Source organism: Larimichthys crocea, chromosome XXII (assembly GCF_000972845.2).
Source record: "Larimichthys crocea isolate SSNF chromosome XXII, L_crocea_2.0, whole genome shotgun sequence".
Lineage (NCBI taxonomy): Eukaryota > Metazoa > Chordata > Actinopteri > Sciaenidae > Larimichthys > Larimichthys crocea.
Window position 1 is genome coordinate 788080 of NC_040032.1, and position 16950 is coordinate 805029.

The 16950-nt window shown below is 40.5% G+C and overlaps 6 protein-coding genes across 7 annotated transcripts; 5 read left to right on the forward strand and 1 right to left on the reverse strand.

The window, feature by feature from the left end:
- Positions 1-72: 72 nt before the first annotated feature.
- cldn29 (claudin 29) lies at positions 73-2946 on the reverse strand. 2 transcript variants are annotated; one of them, XM_010739496.3, is made up of 2 exons: positions 2720-2946; positions 73-1511 (listed from the first exon to the last, which is right to left on the reverse strand). In XM_010739496.3, exon 2 carries the CDS (start codon positions 1268-1270, stop codon positions 638-640), a length of 633 nt encoding a protein of 210 aa, XP_010737798.1. In that variant the 5' UTR covers positions 1271-1511; positions 2720-2946; the 3' UTR covers positions 73-637. The 2 variants fall into 2 exon arrangements, with proteins under 2 accessions (XP_010737798.1, XP_027129627.1); XM_027273826.1 differs by lacking the exon at positions 2720-2946 and adding an exon at positions 2180-2298.
- Positions 2947-3426: 480 nt separating this feature from the next.
- On the forward strand, positions 3427-4245 carry LOC104925795 (claudin-like protein ZF-A89). Its single transcript, XM_010739497.3, has one exon. It carries the CDS (start codon positions 3427-3429, stop codon positions 4135-4137), a length of 711 nt encoding a protein of 236 aa, XP_010737799.3. The 3' UTR covers positions 4138-4245.
- Positions 4246-4283: 38 nt separating this feature from the next.
- LOC104925796 (claudin-4) lies at positions 4284-6903 on the forward strand. Its single transcript, XM_010739499.3, has one exon. The coding sequence runs from the start codon at positions 5671-5673 to the stop codon at positions 6226-6228; it is 558 nt and encodes a 185-aa protein (XP_010737801.3). The 5' UTR covers positions 4284-5670; the 3' UTR covers positions 6229-6903.
- A 231-nt stretch (positions 6904-7134) lies between these two features.
- LOC104925797 (claudin-4) lies at positions 7135-11218 on the forward strand. The gene is made up of 3 exons (XM_019272883.2): positions 7135-7462; positions 7855-8097; positions 9349-11218. Exons 1-3 carry the CDS (start codon positions 7328-7330, stop codon positions 9862-9864), a joined length of 894 nt encoding a protein of 297 aa, XP_019128428.1. The 5' UTR covers positions 7135-7327; the 3' UTR covers positions 9865-11218.
- A 634-nt stretch (positions 11219-11852) lies between these two features.
- Positions 11853-13378, forward strand: LOC104925798 (claudin-4). The gene has a single exon (XM_010739501.3). The coding sequence runs from the start codon at positions 12003-12005 to the stop codon at positions 12633-12635; it is 633 nt and encodes a 210-aa protein (XP_010737803.1). The 5' UTR covers positions 11853-12002; the 3' UTR covers positions 12636-13378.
- A 516-nt stretch (positions 13379-13894) lies between these two features.
- LOC104925799 (claudin-4) lies at positions 13895-16313 on the forward strand. Its single transcript, XM_010739502.3, has one exon. The coding sequence runs from the start codon at positions 14542-14544 to the stop codon at positions 15517-15519; it is 978 nt and encodes a 325-aa protein (XP_010737804.2). The 5' UTR covers positions 13895-14541; the 3' UTR covers positions 15520-16313.
- Positions 16314-16950: the final 637 nt, after the last annotated feature.

Below are 16950 nucleotides of genomic sequence, written 5' to 3' on the forward strand. Positions count from 1 at the left end.
GGATTATTCATACTCATGTGCAAGTGTGCAAGTTTTCAAACATTTTAATGTTGTACTTAAAGTAAATGACAATTTTATTTATAGAGCCAAATATCACAAATTTGCCTGTACAGGATGCAGTACCCTCGATCATTAGACAAATTTTTTGGTACTGTAATCTATAACAATGCATCGTTTTAATAAATTGCATGTGTTTTATGTGTAAAATCTTAAATCACCATATTAGCTGAAGTAAGCAAAACGTGCAAGAACTCCTTGCAGAATATTTCAATGTGCCATCAGATCAGGTATAATAAGACAAAAAAAAGGTTAGTTTATTGTTTAATGAAAAACAAAATGAAAACTAAATCTCACATGATCAACACATGAGTCATCGTGAACTGCTTATGTTGTGAAACATCAGGAGAGTCTGAGCCAAATATTAATATAAAAACAAAGAAATTCATTCTAATGTAATCCTAACATGGCACATACCTTAGAGCTGCTTGTATGTTTCAGAAACAAAAGGCACACAGTGTTAGTCAAAAAAGTTAGTCACAAAGCAAACTGTTTACTGTTAGCAAATGGGACTGTAAAGGTTTGAATTATACGTAGAGTCAGATGTTTTCAAGATCTACTGCATCTGATGTGATGCAACTCAGACAAATTCCTTCCCGGGTGTTGTGGATTTAGGCGCAGAGTATTTTGTTCCATTATAGCGGTCTCTTCCTGATGGACACTGACAGCAGAGAAGAGCACCACCGATCAGCAGTAGTCCTGATGCCCCCCAGCCCACGTACAAACATGCACCCAGCTCTCTCCTCTGGGAGTCAGGAACTAGGGGGTTGTAGAAGTCCTTGATGATAGTGTTAGCAGGCAGAGACACAGTCACAAGACACAGAGCCCCACTCAGGATGAAGAAAACACCCGCAGAGATGGCAACTCTGGCTTTTGCTACCTTGTCCCCAATGCAGGTGGTGCATTTCCCTCCGACCACAGAGAGCAGCAAGCCAAACAGAGAGAACAGGATGGCAATGACCACCATAGCCCGGGCTGCCTGGAGGTCTGGAGGCAGGGCCAACAGGGAGTCGTAGACCTTGCACTGCATCTGTCCCGTGCTCTGCACCACGCAGGTCATCCACAGTCCTTCCCAGATGGTCTGAGCCACCACAATGTTGTTCCCAATGAAAGCAGACACCTTCCACAGGGGCAGCATGCAGATCAGTATGTTTCCAATCCACCCGAGCACTGCCAGTCCAACACCTAGAATCTGTAGCCCTAAAGATGCCATTGCTGTTTTCTGTTGCTCCTTCTCTTCGTTGCTCTGTCTCAGTATTTCACTGTCTCAGTATTTCACCAGGCTACTAACTAAATGCTCTCTTACTGCGGGTGAGTTTTATATGACCTGCAGATACCCCCAAGTAGTTCCCTCCTCTGGGTGGGCTTTGGCTTCATTGCTCAGATATTTACATTCATCATGCTGCCTTTGAGTTCAGAGGTTCAAAGAGCACCTTTGGTGCTCCAGTAGAGTTCTGAGAAAGAAAAGAAACGTTAACAGTGTGGTTCATTGAAAATCCTGCATGTCTGATGTTGCAAAGCAGTGAAACATGAAACACAGACATAAAAATCTAACATCATTGAAGGGAAGAATAAAAAAATAATGAGTGACTTAAAAGTTTTCAGTATAAAAAAGTACAAAAAACAATATAAAAAAATAGAAATTTAATTTGGTTAAAAATATATCTATACCTATATCTATATATATTTATTTCAGTAATGGACAGTAAACCACTCTACCAACCGCTAGATTGCATGACATTAAACTTTTAGTTTTAAATGCAAGAATAATTTTAGCTGTCAGCATTTGCACTGTTCTTTCTACTTAGTGTGAAAGCTCCATGTGTCAATTTTTTAGATTAGCCAGGTGGTGGTAGATGCAGCACTGGAATACACAAAGGCTCTTCAGAAATCTGTGGGTGGCCTCACAGGTACAACACAAAAGTTGAGTGCAGCAGAAGGAGATGTTTCAGCTCAGAACATAATCTTTTATAAAAAGGTATAAATGCAACATTAGTACAGTACCACCCATTTCATTGTCTTACAATCAAAAAGTCAAATTATATGAGCTGGGTTTTCTAAAACTTCTAGCATAGCATATATCACAACTGCTAACATAGCATGTGCTCAGCCTCGCCCATACCTCGTTCAACTTTATTTCAGCTGTCATGTGTCCTTGACCAGGGAAAGACTGGGCTGCATTTCTGCCTCACCTGTCCTCCCCGTTCCACACAATTCATTTTCAGCCTCTTGATGCATTTTTAAGGTTTTTGAACAATTACACGTCTTCACACTCGTTGAGGCTCATGGTTTATTTTCACTCATTGCGTTACAAACAGTCTACCACAAAAAGGATTTTGATCACAGATTAAAATGCAACAACAAATCCATGTAAACTTAACTTCATATTCTAGTACAATAGTACAGTATACTATAACAATACTTTTAAGGCTCCCAGGTGATTGGCTTATGCTGTCTTGGGGGCTTTGGCATGGAGAAATGTAGGAACCTGCTAACAGCAACAATAAGCTGTCTTGTGAGACATAATTCCTGGGGGACTCCAGGAACAATTAAGCCCATCAAAAAAACTGAACTTTTACTTCAAGTGCTTTCAAGGCATATCAGAAAATTCAGTTCAATGTGATGAAATAACGAGCTGTTGAAATCATGACACTTGACTTACTGGCAATGAAATGTTATGCATGTACTTCACTTTACTCAACACATACAATGATAAGTTATGATACTGCATGGACTGCACATTAGTCCTTATACTAATGTCAATTGTTGCGGTGGGTAGCATGAAGCGTTCACACTGACAAGCAAACCCAACAGATCAGCTGAGGCTCGCTGACTAATCAACACAGGTGGAGTCACTTAGTGAGAATGAGGCAGCAAGCAGACAGATTGATGTTCATGGTCTGTACAGACTGTGTAAAATATTTTGTTGCACGATGTTGCATCTTATTTGTCCCCCATGATTTAGATGAAAGCCACTCTGTAAAATCATCTCATGTGCATACACAAAAGTCACATGTGGAAATGTACCTGAGACATTTAGCTCTGTTTTAGATATAGGCTATTTTATGGTTCATCAATTTAACAAATCAAATTAAAAGAGCATACATATATACTTTAAAAAGGTGTGAAATGTGTGAGTGTGCTGATTTAGGGACCTATTTACAATTAATAAAACACAAATGTGAATTAGTGAAGATATCGGAACTATTTTTATTTAAATCCAAATGTTTGATATATGGACAGCTGTAATTTCCTCAGAACCATTGGACTGACTTAATGACCACAGGTGTTTTAAATTTGAACAATTCTGAACAACCAATCAGGAGCAACTACTGCCAACCATGGGGGTATAAAAGAGACCAGATGCAGATGGAAGCCGCATCACTGAGTTTTGTCACTGCAGCAGTTGAGCCCACGCTTACTTGTCCTGTGCACCCTAAAACAACCATGGTTTCAGCAGGTCTCCAGATCTTGGGTGTCTTTCTGGCATTCATTGGCTTTTTGGGAGACATCATCATCTGCGCCCTGCCAATGTGGAAGGTCTCTGCTTTCATTGGGAACAACATTGTGACAGCACAGGTCTTCTGGGAGGGCCTTTGGATGAATTGTGTGAAGCAGAGCACTGGGCAGATGCAGTGCAAAGTCTACGACTCCATGCTGGCTCTACCACGTGACCTGCAGGCGGCCCGAGCTCTGGTTGTGATCTCCATCCTGGTTGTCTTCATGGGAGTCCTGCTTGCTGTTGCAGGTGGGAAGTGCACCAACTGCATTGAAGAGGAGGCGGCCAAGAGCAAGGTGGCAATTGTTGCAGGGGTGTTCTTCATTGTTGGCGGTATCCTGTGCCTGATCCCCGTGTCTTGGTCTGCTAATGAGGTCATCAGGAATTTCTACAACCCCATTATGAGTGACGCACAGAGGAGGGAGCTTGGAGCATCACTGTTCATCGGTTGGGGATCAGCAGGACTCCTGCTCATTGGTGGCGCACTTCTCTGCTGTCAGTGTGACCAGCGTAAGGATAGCAGATACTCTGTCAAATATTCTGCCCCGCGCTCAGCAACCAGCGGTGGAGCCTATGTTTAAGACTGCAAGCTGTCTGAAATCTGCATTATTGCTCCATGGAATGGGACTGAACTCTTGTAATGGTTTTTAAAGGTGTTAATGATTTTAATAAACTTTTTTTAAATTAAATGTGGTGTGACTTAATCACAGCCTTGTTGGGGTGCCTCCAATCTTCAGTTTAGCACTATTTTTCAAACATGCCAAAAGCTACTTTGTACTTCAGCATTTTAGCAAGTTAATTTGGGGCCAGTGTTAGCTTTTGTGCTAGCTTGTCTCATTGGTTGACAACTTTCAATATTTCAAAATGTTATGCCAGTTTAAAACTTTCCACGTGAAGCAGCTCTTTCAGACCTTTAGCTGTAGAAGCACAGGTTGTTGAACTTGTTCCCTATGAACTCTTCAGTCTTTGGAAAAGGTTTACAGCAAATGTAGATAAGTGTATCTTAAGGCAGTGCAGTTTAGAGGTAGGTTGAATTTCACCTGCTAGTTGCAGGTGGTAAAATGAAAGCATGATATAAGCTAAAATGTACATCCTAAACAACTTTAATACTTGCTCAATGGGAAGGCTCTTACTGGAAATAACAGGAAGTATTTACGTAGCAGCCATGAGGGCTGTTTTAAGTTTTCTAAAAGTTGAAGAAATGTGGCTCAGTGCCTCATCTCATTTAGCAAAGGATACACTGGACCATTGTATATGAAAGAATCAGACAGCTGCATGTGAGTAAAAATGTTAATGACTAGAAGTTAGACTACAGGTCTGTACTGTCCTCACTTGTTGCATTCTTATAAATGTTTCATTTCACTTTTGTGACAGGTCAATATTTGATTTAAATTCTAAGGAGGGGTATCGCTCAGTTGTAGAGTTGACTGCAGATCAAGAGGTCTTTGAAATCGGATGCTCCCTGAAGGAAACTCCTTGGAGCTCAGTCTGCAGGGACTTAGTTTGGGAACTTGAGCGTGGCTGATGCCAAATCAAATATGCGGATTATCAGACCTCTGTTGGGTTGGGTGCTGAACTTGCCACATGAAATAAATATCAAAATTGTACTTGAATACGTTGCTTGAGTACACGTATTCTTCCCCATTGTCTGCTCGCATAAACTGGTTTAAACCTGCTGGTGCAGTTTTATTGCTGTTTGACAGAGCTGTTTTACTTTTTTTAGTGAACAGTCTACAGAGACAGTTAAGAAGTTTTGCAGCCATGTAATATAAAGATTTTAAAGGAGTCCTCTAGAAAATTTGTGACCTGGGCCTTTTGTTTTGGGGCATAAAGCAGTTATTCATGCATGGTTGCCTCTGTTCACAGTCTTTCTCCTCCTCTTCATAGCGAGCAGGAATCAGGACAAGCAGGAAACCTGATCCACAAACTAGCAGAGTCCCCTCCCTGTTGCCTTTCCTTCACACACCTGCAGCACAGAATCATTCAGCAAAACAAAACCAGCAGCGTTTACAGTCGAGTGAAAGCTTGTGGTAAAAATGATCTTCAGCTCGAATCAAGGTGGATTTTGTTGCCGTCTTTGACTTTGTGGCCTTTGGATTTGCTTCTTTGGCAAAATGAGGACTCAGCTTGTTGGTGTGTGTTTGGCAATCATCGGTTTTCTTGGCACCATCCTTATCTGCGGTCTGCCCATGTGGAAAGTGACAGCCTTCATTGGGGCAAACATCGTCACAGCTCAGGTCTTCTGGGAAGGTTTATGGATGAATTGTGTGATCCAGAGCACGGGTCATTCACAGTGTAAGGCCTACGACTCCATTCTGGCTTTACCCCAAGAACTGCAGGCGTCCAGGGCTCTGATCTGTGTCTCCATCGCTGTCAGCGTGGTGGCCATTGGGTTGACTGTGGTCGGAGCCCGCTGTACCAACTTCTACCGCGACGACTCGCTGGCCAAATCTAATATTGGCTTGTCTGGAGGTGTGGTGTTTATTATAGCGGGGCTCCTGTGTATTATTCCTGTCAGCTGGTCGGCTCACAGCATCATCACAGGTTTCTACAATCCCGTGGCAACCGAGGGGAGGAGGGGAGAGCTCGGGGCTTCCATATACGTGGGCTGGGCATCTGGAGCTCTGCTCGTCATTGGAGGAGGAGTTTTATGCAGCACCTACAGATGCTGAGGAGAAGAGAGACATGATGGCATCCATTACACTACATCCTGTAGTTGAAACTGTACAATAATGTGTGAACTGTGATGGACTTATTGAGATCTTTTGAATTGTTCAGCATTAGTTAATTGCACTTTTCTGATTTACAAAACATGAGTTCTAAATCTGTGTGAAATATTAACGTGCAGCATTCTGAAGGAAGTGGACAATAAACTGCATGTGTTTATGGTCGTTTTCAAAGTGAAGGATTAAAAACTGAAGTTAAGCTATAATATAATGTGATATTAAAACCAATAAAGACCACTGGTTTCATGATTAACAGTCATTTTGTAACTGCCAGTGTGGTGAATGAATGTTTTTTACTTACAGGAGCCTGAAACAGAATAAGGCAAATAAATCAACAAAATAAATACAATTTATTAAGTGTATTTTTTGTATATTTGTCAATTAATACTTTTTTTTTTATTACACAAGAGTTGTGAAAGAAGTTAAATTGTATTAGAAAGAACTAGAATGTCTCAGTTCACTTGTCAATATTTTCCATCTGTTTGAGTATTGAGTAATAGTTTATATTGTTATATTGTTTGCTAAGTCATACACTTGTTGGACCTGTTTGGCAGGTGAAGGAAACTATCAATGTTTGTATCTTTGTATCTTCATAAGCCAATAAATTCTCCTTGAATATTTTTGTGCAGAAGTTCTGCATCTTTCTTTTCTAAAATATGTGACACTGAAAACTTTTTAGTTCTCCAGCAGTCATTTGTATAAAAGCCTGAAAAGCTTGATTTGGTTTTTAGCTCAGGGCTATTTGAATACTGTGTGTACTCAGAGACACCTGTCAAGCTGCCTGTCTCTGCACTCCTGTCTTTGTGTCATCTGACTACTTAACATAACAGCAAAACATAACAGCTAAGATAAGACGATCTTTATTTCAACAGAGACAAGACACAAGAAATGCTCTCCTGGAAAAATCTGCCAAGAAATATTACAGATTATAACTTTTTCAGGCCTCATGGTGGATATTTCTGGTGAATTAGCAAGATTTTTTTATTTATGTATTTTTTTGTATGTCTGTTTTTAGTCTACTGCTGAAGAGCTTCCTATTTTTTAAATGGAGGGACAGGGCAAGCAGATTGGGGGTCTGGCACTGGTTATGATAGGTGTTTTAGGAGTGTGTTTGGCATGTGGACTGCCAATGTGGCGGGAGACATCTTTTGTGGGAGCAAATATTGTGACTGCACAATCGGTAAGTTGATGTTCAGTACATTGTAGAGAAATGTACTTTACATGCTAATGTTACATTTGATCATCTACCATGTGTATCTATTTAATAACAAGAGCACCCTGTAGGCTGCATGAAATTACATATAAAAAGAGTGGTAAGAATATAACATAAAGTATAGCCATGAAACATTGCTCATGATGGTGGATTACAACAAAATGGTTCTAATTGCATAAAAAGACTTCTAATTGCATTTGCACTTCAGCATCAACACAGATAATAACTGATCTTATAAGCTTCTTCTCACCTAAAAACAGGAATTCAGCTTTTTAGGACAACCTCACTTAAAACTTAATATCACCCTATCCAGCTTTTTGAATCTCACTGATGATTCCCTCTTCCCGTCTCTTCATTAGGTGTGGGATGGTCTGTGGCTTCACTGTATCATTCAGGCCACAGGTCAGATGCAGTGCAAGCGACACACAACATCCAATACAATGACCTCTGACATTCAGGCTGGACGGGCCCTCACGTTGCTCTCAATCCTCCTCGGCCTCCTCGGTTTCATTGTCACCCTCATGGGCGGAGGAGTGGCCAACTGCAGCGGGGCTCCTCCTGACCCTTTGGAGCCTCTGACGACCTCTTCTTCCAGGAAGAAGGTGCTGAAGTTTGCTTTGTTTGATTTGCTACAATGAATATTTATTCCAGCTTTTTACTGCTAAAATGGTACTGACCTCACAACAAAGGAAATGAAGGGCAATAATAATATCAGACAGATTAATTAAGGTGTTTGGATGCTGACAACGTAGTTAAGGGCCAGACCCTGACAGGCTTTGAAAGGGATCAGTAAAATCTTAAAATCAACCCTAAAAGACACCTAAAGCCAGTGGAGGGAAGCTAGAATTAGTGAAATGTGATGTTAGAAGCTGAGCTGTTGTGTTCTGACCATTTGGAGATTTTATAGTGATTTTTCGTTGATACTAGAGAGGAGTGAGTTGCAACAGTTCTATTTTGAAAATGCTCTTGATGCTGATCCAGGCCATACATGATGTTCAATTAAAATTCAATGATCTATAGTGTCGAAGGCCGTGCTTATATCTAAAGGGATAAAAATTGCTCTTTCCTCTAACTGCTAAAAGAATCTTTAGGAGTGTGGAATGGAATGAATGGAAGTCCTCAATGAGGTTGTTGTGAAACATAAAGAATTTTCTGAGTTGGTGCACTCTCAATTTCAGTTGAAAACACTCTTTCTAAAATTAAGAGTTAAAAAAAGTATTAGAAACTGAGTAAAGAAGTAAAAACAACAGTCTATTGATGATGGAAATGTCTTTTGTTGAGAATGCTTTTCTACACCTTGAACTTTTTTGGTTATCTCCTGAAAAAATGTCCAAAGGGTGTATAAAACCATAATGTCCATAGTGTCTGTGGATGCCACATTAAATGTGTGGCATTTGAAAATGTTTCAGTTTGGTGGTCGTGTAACTGTTGCAGAGAATAAATGTAATACGTGGCAGATTTAGTTTGATAAATGAATTGCTAACAGATGGACTGAAAACAAGTGAAGTGCTTGAGTTCCCCAGGACAGTTTCATAACAAGTTGTGCAATTGATCATTGGATATTTAAGAACAGGATTACATCACATCCCAGGGGAGGTGAAAGGTTAAAAAGGAGATGATGTTTCCAAAGAAAGAGCAATGTTCTAGACGAGAAAGGAGCTGGAAGAGTTGATGACATTATTTAACTTGCGAGTATCCACAAGTCAGAGTGGTTGCCTCTTTTTTAAGCATCTTCAAGAATTCAGTATCAAAACAACATTTTACTGATTTCACAGCAACATTTTTAATCATTCTTCTATATAAAAAACAACTGTAAAAATCATTTTCACATCATTGATCCTTTGTTTTTCCAGGCGTCACTGTTGGGTGGAGTTCTCTGTATCGTAGCTGGCATCCTGTGCGTGGTTTCAGTCAGCTGGTCAGCAGCAGCAACCTCCTTACTCTACAATGACCCTTTGGTGGCTGCAGCCCTGAAGAGAGAGGTGGGCTCCTCCATCTATATAGGCTGGGCCTCCTCCCTGCTGCTCCTGCTCGGTGGTGTTCTGATCTGCTTGGTCTGTGGGGATAAGGAGAGATCCCAACCCCATTACTACTCCCACATGCCATACAGCATTGATGCTCAGTTAGGTGACAGTTCATCCCGTGTGGCCATTCTGAGGTCTGATGACACGAGATCATACAACTCCAGGATTTCTGATCGTCCTTCAGCAAGGAGGGTGGTAGAGCACATAGCTCAGGTGCATGACTATAACTCCCCGAATCAAGCTCAGAGTGAGGTTGGGAGGTATAATCAGCCTCAGGGGACACAACCAGGAGTCTTCTATTTTAGAGACACCACACAAGAGGAAAAGGCTTATTCATGGGCATGAATCCACATCTGGTGTGTAAAATCTCTAGCAGAGCCAGTGCCCACTGACTATATTCACAGTATAATCTAAATCTGGATGTGTGTATCACCATAGATCATTGTTAGGAGAGTAATTATTAACACTATTTTTGGACAGATCAATAAAGTTTGATATCATTTTCATTACTCTTGATATCTAGGTTTACAAGCTGGTGGTGGATCAGTCATTATAAATTTATGATGATTGGCCAGCAATAGTACAAACCTACAACACTTTATTTCTAATTGTAGTGGAGAGCTAGACGGTTCCAAATATGATTAAACTGTGTCTAAAATAATGCATGAGGCTACTGATATGGGTGGATGGATAAATGGATGGATGGATGGATGGATGGATGGATGGATGGATGGATGGATGGATGGATGGATGGATGGATGGATGGAATGGTGCAGCCTTAAAATAAGTCTTGAACATTGTACTGGAATTTCTGGAATAATATTTTCTACCGTAAAGGAAATAAAAGGGAAAATCTGTTGTGTAGATAGTGAACACACATTTTAGGTTTCCCATTATATTTCATCATAGGATCTACAAGTTTTCTTCCTCCAGAGATATTGTTCTGATAAATGTTGATTTAAGACTTCAGTATGTTTTTCTGAGCAAGGCAAAATATATAATATTATCATGTCAATGATAAAAAACAAACAGGAGTTTAGAATTATAATGGAGATTAAAATGATAGTATAAATATCTTTTTTTCTGTTTTAAACAAGTAATAATAATCAGAATTACTGTTTTCATTTCAGATTCACTTTGCTGCTTTCTCTTTATGTACAGGACTGAGGAAACACAATCCTCACTTCATGTTCTTTTTTGTTCGGATACATTTTTACACTTTGTTACAATGACTCATCTGAATGAAGGTCAGGTACAGTTTTGTCACAAGTGTCACAACTTTAGCCAAAAGTGTTAATGTCAAGGACATTTTTGGAGAACAGATGCCTGTTCAGCAAATATCTGCTGAAACACTCAGCAACACAGTGAACATAGAATATTAAATATATAAACATCCTCCTTTGCTGACAGGACTGGAGAGATTTTCCCTGCACGCATGTTGTGATATAGGCACGGTGCTTTCACACACCTTCATGTGCTGCTGGTATCGATTGGCGGTGTGATCGCTGTGGAGGTCATGTGATCTCTCTGGGTAATGTCTTTTGATCTCTGACAGATGATTGAATTTACATTCACTGTGAATGACTGTCACATATTTCAGTAATGCTGTAAGAATTTTGATTTCTCAACCGGAACTTCACTTAGTCATTTATGAAGTGATGACAATTTGTATTTAAAAGTCACATGAATAATTGTAAAGACTGACACGAATAAAAAATAATGGTTTGAAAAACATTTCATTTAAACTTCATTTGCATTTTATTTAAATGAATGAACACACACTCACATGTCTCTTCCACTCCATCTATATTTTATGATGTTCTTTGCTATATTTTTTATATATACTATACTATACTATACTATACTATACTATACTATACTATACTATACTATACTATACTATACTATAGTTTCCAATTTTACTCCCAGTCTTATTTTAGTATTATATATACCACCTGCTATTCATTATTTTTCTTCTGGGGATCAAAGGCTGATCTTTTGTTGTCTTAAAGTGATGTTGTAATTGACACTGAAACTATTTTGAGTGTTTATCACTTGGTAAGTCCCTTTGTTGCATGATCCAAGCAAACATTGGACTGTCTTCATTCTTCATGAATGCTTTAAAATTGTGTTTTAAAGGTACAGAACAACTATGCTTGTTGTGTTGTTGAGAAATACAGTTCCTACAGGTCTCGCTGTGTGCATCTTTGAAACTCTTCTTTCTACTAGTTTTGTGGAGCAATGTAGTCAGGTGAGATTTCTTCATAAACCAGTTTCAGCTAGGAGGCAACACTGGAAAACTCCTCCTCTGAATTCTCCAACAACAACGAAACCTGTAAGTGACAATGACACTGTCAAGCTTTCCTCTGACTGAGCAATAAAAACTACTACCACTCCTTTTGTCTCTCTCACTGGTAATTTACCCCAGCTCTCAGCAACTCTCGGATCTCTCAGATCTTTGAAGACATTGACAGAGCAACAGCATGGTGTCCGGCGGAAGACAGATTCTGGGTTTGGCCCTAGCTATCATCGGCTTTCTGGGGAGCATCATCATCTGTGCCCTACCCACCTGGAAAGTCACAGCCTTCATTGGTGCCAACATTGTCACTTCTCAGGTAATCTGGGAAGGTTTGTGGATGAACTGTGTGACCCAGAGTACAGGCCAGATGCAGTGCAAAGTTTATGACTCTCTTCTGGCCTTACCTCAAGACCTGCAGGCCGCCAGGGCACTTGTCATCATCGCCATCATCGCTGGGGTCTTTGGGATCCTTCTTGGTGTGGTTGGGGGAAAGTGCACCAACTTTGTGGAGGACGAAAGGGAAAAGAGCAAAGTGGCCATTGCCTCAGGAGTTATCTTCATCATCGCAGGCTTTTTGGTGCTTGTCCCTGTCTGCTGGACGGCCAACACCATCATTCGTGATTTCTACAACCCTGTAATGACCAACGCTCAGAGGAGGGAGCTGGGGGCCTCGCTGTACATCGGCTGGGGCTCTGCAGGGCTACTGTTCCTGGGTGGGGCTCTCCTCTGCAGCTCCTGTCCCCCCAGAGATGAGAATGACTATGATGTGAAGTATGCAAAGGCACGTTCTGTAGAAAGCAGCAGGGCCTATGTTTAGATCTTCAGTGGAAAGCAGAAGTGGGACAGTATGTTGGAAATAGACAGATGAAGAGGTTATACCTTATATTTGTCCCATTAAGATGAGTCAGGTTCCATAATTCAGAATTATGTCTAGATAGGAACTTTTTCAGTATGAATATTTACCTTAAGTGTGTGTTAAGTCTTAAAAACGTCTAATATGTGTTGGAAACATGTAGTTCTTTGATTTTCTATATGTGAAGATAGATACAAAAATTTTGTATTTTTAATATACCTTTTCTTTTTTATGTTTTATTAGTCCCATATAGACACTCAGCGTGTTCTCTATGATGTGTCAGATTCAGAGCATCTGTTAAAAAATGACTTTATTGATGTAAAATCTGCCTGTGTAGTTACTACTCTGTGTCTAAGCCTGATATTTCTCAATCAAACTATATGATGTTTTTCTCTTTGTATAATTTGTTTGTATGTTTTTTTCTATTAATGCATGGTATTAGATGTAGGTGTGTTAAGTCACGTATTTGTGAGCATTTGGTTTGGTGATTTTTTCATCTTGTCATGGCAGTTTTTATTTTTTCAAAGAGAAGAATAGTTACAGTGTTGACAAATGCCACAAAAAATAAAAAAAAAATAAAAATACTGGCTGAGCAGTGGATCTGGTTCTTCAAGTGTACCTAAAAGAATCCTTACGAACAGGCTGTGTAACAATGTGCGTCGTTCCTGACAAACAAACTTTGCTAAATAAAGAGACTGAGTAATTACTGTGTGTGTTTGTGTGTGTGCTTTGAGTTTCAGATCTGTGTATGTAGTATTCCCTCATTTTTCTGATCAGGTTTGTGGAAATGAATATTTTAATTCATATCATAATGCTGTGGGGAAAAGAAGAGACACAAGTATCCCTCTGAACTTTACAAGCACAGCAAGATTAAAGATTATTTTGAGCTCGATTAAAAGGTTATGTGTGTAGTTGTGTGTGTGAGAGCGAGTGTGTGTGTGTGTGTGTGTGTGTGTGTGTGTGTGTGTGTGTGTGTGTGTGGGGAGAGGTTTTGCATGTTTCAAACAGGTTTTTCTGCTCAGCACCTGCTGCTAGTATGAAACTCTCCCAGGAGATTATGTTTCGCATCATTCTGCATGCACGCATACACTGTAAAAGGATGTACAAAGGATGTTCAATCCCATTCCCAATCCCATTCACTGTTCCTGCAAAAGATGGTGTGAGGCAGAGTGTCGACAACAGTGAAGCTCCTCACAAGTGTGCATCTTAAAAATTTGTTTAATGCTCAGAGACCTATCATTCTTTCTACTTTATCCAAAGCTCATTGTTTCCAGTATACATACAAGATAAAGAGGGAGGGAACAGATGATGTCACAGTTTCACACCCCCCTCCTCTCTGTTTTACTGTCAACCTCCTCCCATTTCTTCTCCCAACAGAGTAGGTGTGGTGCATGTACACCTGACCAGTAGCACACAGGCAGCCACTCAGGTGACACAAAAGAAGGAACACTCTCAGGTGCAGAAATAAAGAGAGAAAAGACAGAGAGAGACAGAGGGGGAAGGAGAGTACAGCATTTGCAGGATACAAAGGAGGAGGGGGAAACAGAGGCAAAGAGGCTGTAAACAAATGAACTGAGGCTGAAGTGAGACACGCTACTGGATGGACAACTGAAACAGTCAGCTCTGTGTTCCTGGGATAGATACTTCACAACATTGCAACAATGGCAAGAAAAAAAGCAACGTCACATGTCAAGACAGACTGACAGAGAAAAACTCACAGAAAAATACAAGACAAGGGAAGAGTGATCTAAGAGACCAGGAGTGAAGCAGAAGAAGCTTCACAGAAAAGACTAAACACATCAGAACACATTTCAAAGGCCAGTGAAGATTCCTCGAGCAGCTTCAGAGGTCTTCTCTCCACCTCTACATCATGGCCTCAATGGGGATGCAGATGCTGGCCAGCGCCTTGTGCCTCTTGGGTTGGGCAGGGGTCATCATCAGCTGCGTACTGCCTATGTGGCGGGTCACAGCCTTTGTGGGAAGTACCATTGTCACCTCCCAGACCATCTGGGAAGGCATCTGGATGACCTGCGTGGTCCAGAGCACAGGGCAGATCCAGTGTAAACCTTATGAGTCTCTCCTCGCTCTCAGCAAAGACCTGCAGGCTGCCAGGGCTCTCACCGTCCTTGCCATTACTACGGGTAGCGTGGGCCTCATTTTGGCCTTCGTTGGAGGAAAGTGCACCCGCTTTTTGGATGAAGAAGGAGGCGGGGTTAAGGGCAAGGTGGCTATAGCTGCAGGGGGAGTGTTGATTGCCACAGGACTGCTGTGTTTGGTTCCTACATCATGGGCAGCTGGCGCTGTTGTGAGGACGTTCTACAGTGCCTCCATTGATGCTCAGCGGAGGGAGCTTGGAGCCTGTCTCTACATCGGCTGGGGAGCATCCATCCTGCTTATTCTGGGAGGTGGGTTGTTCATTAGCTCAGCGTGCCCCCTCAAAGCCCACAACGCAGACAAGAGCCCCTCTGTCCGCTACCTGGTGGTCCGTTCCTCTAATGGGTCCAGCCAGGCAGGTTCTCAGCGCAGCAGAATGCCACCAGCAAATTCTCAGCCTGCCCGAGCGGTGTTTTCCAGATCTCAAAGCTATGAGGGGGCATCAACAAAGTCTCAGCTGTACACAAGGCCACCTTATGAGGTTGAGTCTGAGCAGAGCTGGAGGCAGGAGTCAGAAAGATCATGGGCACCGTCGACAAAGTCTCAGATGAAAAGACCAGAGTCGACAAAATCTGAACACAGTGAGGCACCGTCTACAAAGTCTGAACTGAAACGAACAGAAAGGGAAGAGACTTTACCAGTCGAGAGTGAAAATGAGGATCCATCCTCAAATCCAGCAAGAACATATCTGTAAAACGGGTGCGCACACACACACACACACACACACACACACACACACACACACACATACAAATGCAACAAGTTATTTAGAAGTAGTAGGTTACTTTATGTTTGTTTACTGATGAAAAGCAGTTTGTGAGGTTGGCAGTGTAGCTGTCTTTATACACCATAATGTTTTCAAAGGATAGACGAGGAACAATCTGGACTACATTCATCAATGTGCAGGAGAATAGTAGTTATAATATAATATTTGCACTACAACTGGAACATAACACCACATACAGAAACAAACTAAATCCACGTGCAGTTGAAGTATACACCTTTTATCTTCTTTTTTCACTAAAAACATCTTCAGATAAACAACATTCATTAATACTGGACATAAATTTGGACATGGTAGGTTTGATATGTTAACAGTGACTGGTATTAACTTTTTCTCACTGTTATTGCACTAAATGAAGATGAATCCGTCCAAATGAAGAATTTTACCTCAGACTTTTGAGCTTGTATGTTTCTACTGGATATACAGCAATGTGAATGCAACATTAGCAATGAAGCAGTTACATGTTTTACACCATTACTTTAAATTTGTAGCATTACAAGTTATATGCTCATTTTGATGAGCTCTGCAGCCATGAAAAATCCACGTGTGGCAAATAAAAGGTGACACTTTTTGTTAACAGGGGTTTCTTTTGACTTTGTTTTTTGTCACCTGTGAAATGTAATTTTATGTCTGATTTGTATGGACAGATAATACGGAGATATTTGTATAATAACTTTTGAATAAATTACTGTAATCTGATCAAACAAGTCAAGGCCATTTTTTTAACTGTCTACATATAATAAACACACTAACTAGTCAGGCCTGAGATCAAAAGAGCCTTTCCTTTAAAGTTTACAGCATCCCCTGGACTCTCAGTCCTCTTCCTGGCCATTAAAAGCCACAGGACAAACAGGTTTGACAGAGAGTGTGGAGGAGGGAGGCACAAAGTGTTTGTGTAGGATTCAAATTGAGTTTCAGTGAATCATGTTTCTGTAAGGTGGTTGTGTTGTATTGATGTTGCTTCAAACATGCAGTTGCATAATTAAGCAGTCATAATCTGATGCAAAATATATACATGTTACTTGAAAAAATAATTTATGTTAAGAATCGATACTACTGTAAGTGCATGAATACATACGAGTGAGGAAATTGCTTAAAAATGAGGATGAGTAATGAGCCAATGCATAAATCAAACAACAATAAAGTAAAAAAATTCACTCATTCAGTTTTTTTGTTCTTTTGTTTCGTGTGAAGTGGTTTTAAGGATACAATCATCTTATTTAATAACTATATGAATTGTGAATTGATTCAAATATTCAGACTTTATATTTGTTATGGCTGCACCATTCTATCAAATGAAAATAGTCTTGATGTCTTTCTTGTGTATAATTGTATCCACTC

Coding starts and splice junctions, on each gene's coding strand:
- cldn29 (XM_010739496.3), bottom strand. CDS start 1,270: ATGGCATCTTTAGGGCTACAGATTCTAGGTGTTGGACTGGCAGTGCTC.
- LOC104925795 (XM_010739497.3), top strand. CDS start 3,427: ATGGAAGCCGCATCACTGAGTTTTGTCACTGCAGCAGTTGAGCCCACG.
- LOC104925796 (XM_010739499.3), top strand. CDS start 5,671: ATGAGGACTCAGCTTGTTGGTGTGTGTTTGGCAATCATCGGTTTTCTT.
- LOC104925797 (XM_019272883.2), top strand. CDS start 7,328: ATGGAGGGACAGGGCAAGCAGATTGGGGGTCTGGCACTGGTTATGATA. Junction 7,463..7,854: donor ATATTGTGACTGCACAATCG/GTAAGTTGATGT, acceptor TCTCTTCATTAG/GTGTGGGATGGTCTGTGGCT. Junction 8,098..9,348: donor CCTCTTCTTCCAGGAAGAAG/GTGCTGAAGTTT, acceptor TTGTTTTTCCAG/GCGTCACTGTTGGGTGGAGT.
- LOC104925798 (XM_010739501.3), top strand. CDS start 12,003: ATGGTGTCCGGCGGAAGACAGATTCTGGGTTTGGCCCTAGCTATCATC.
- LOC104925799 (XM_010739502.3), top strand. CDS start 14,542: ATGGCCTCAATGGGGATGCAGATGCTGGCCAGCGCCTTGTGCCTCTTG.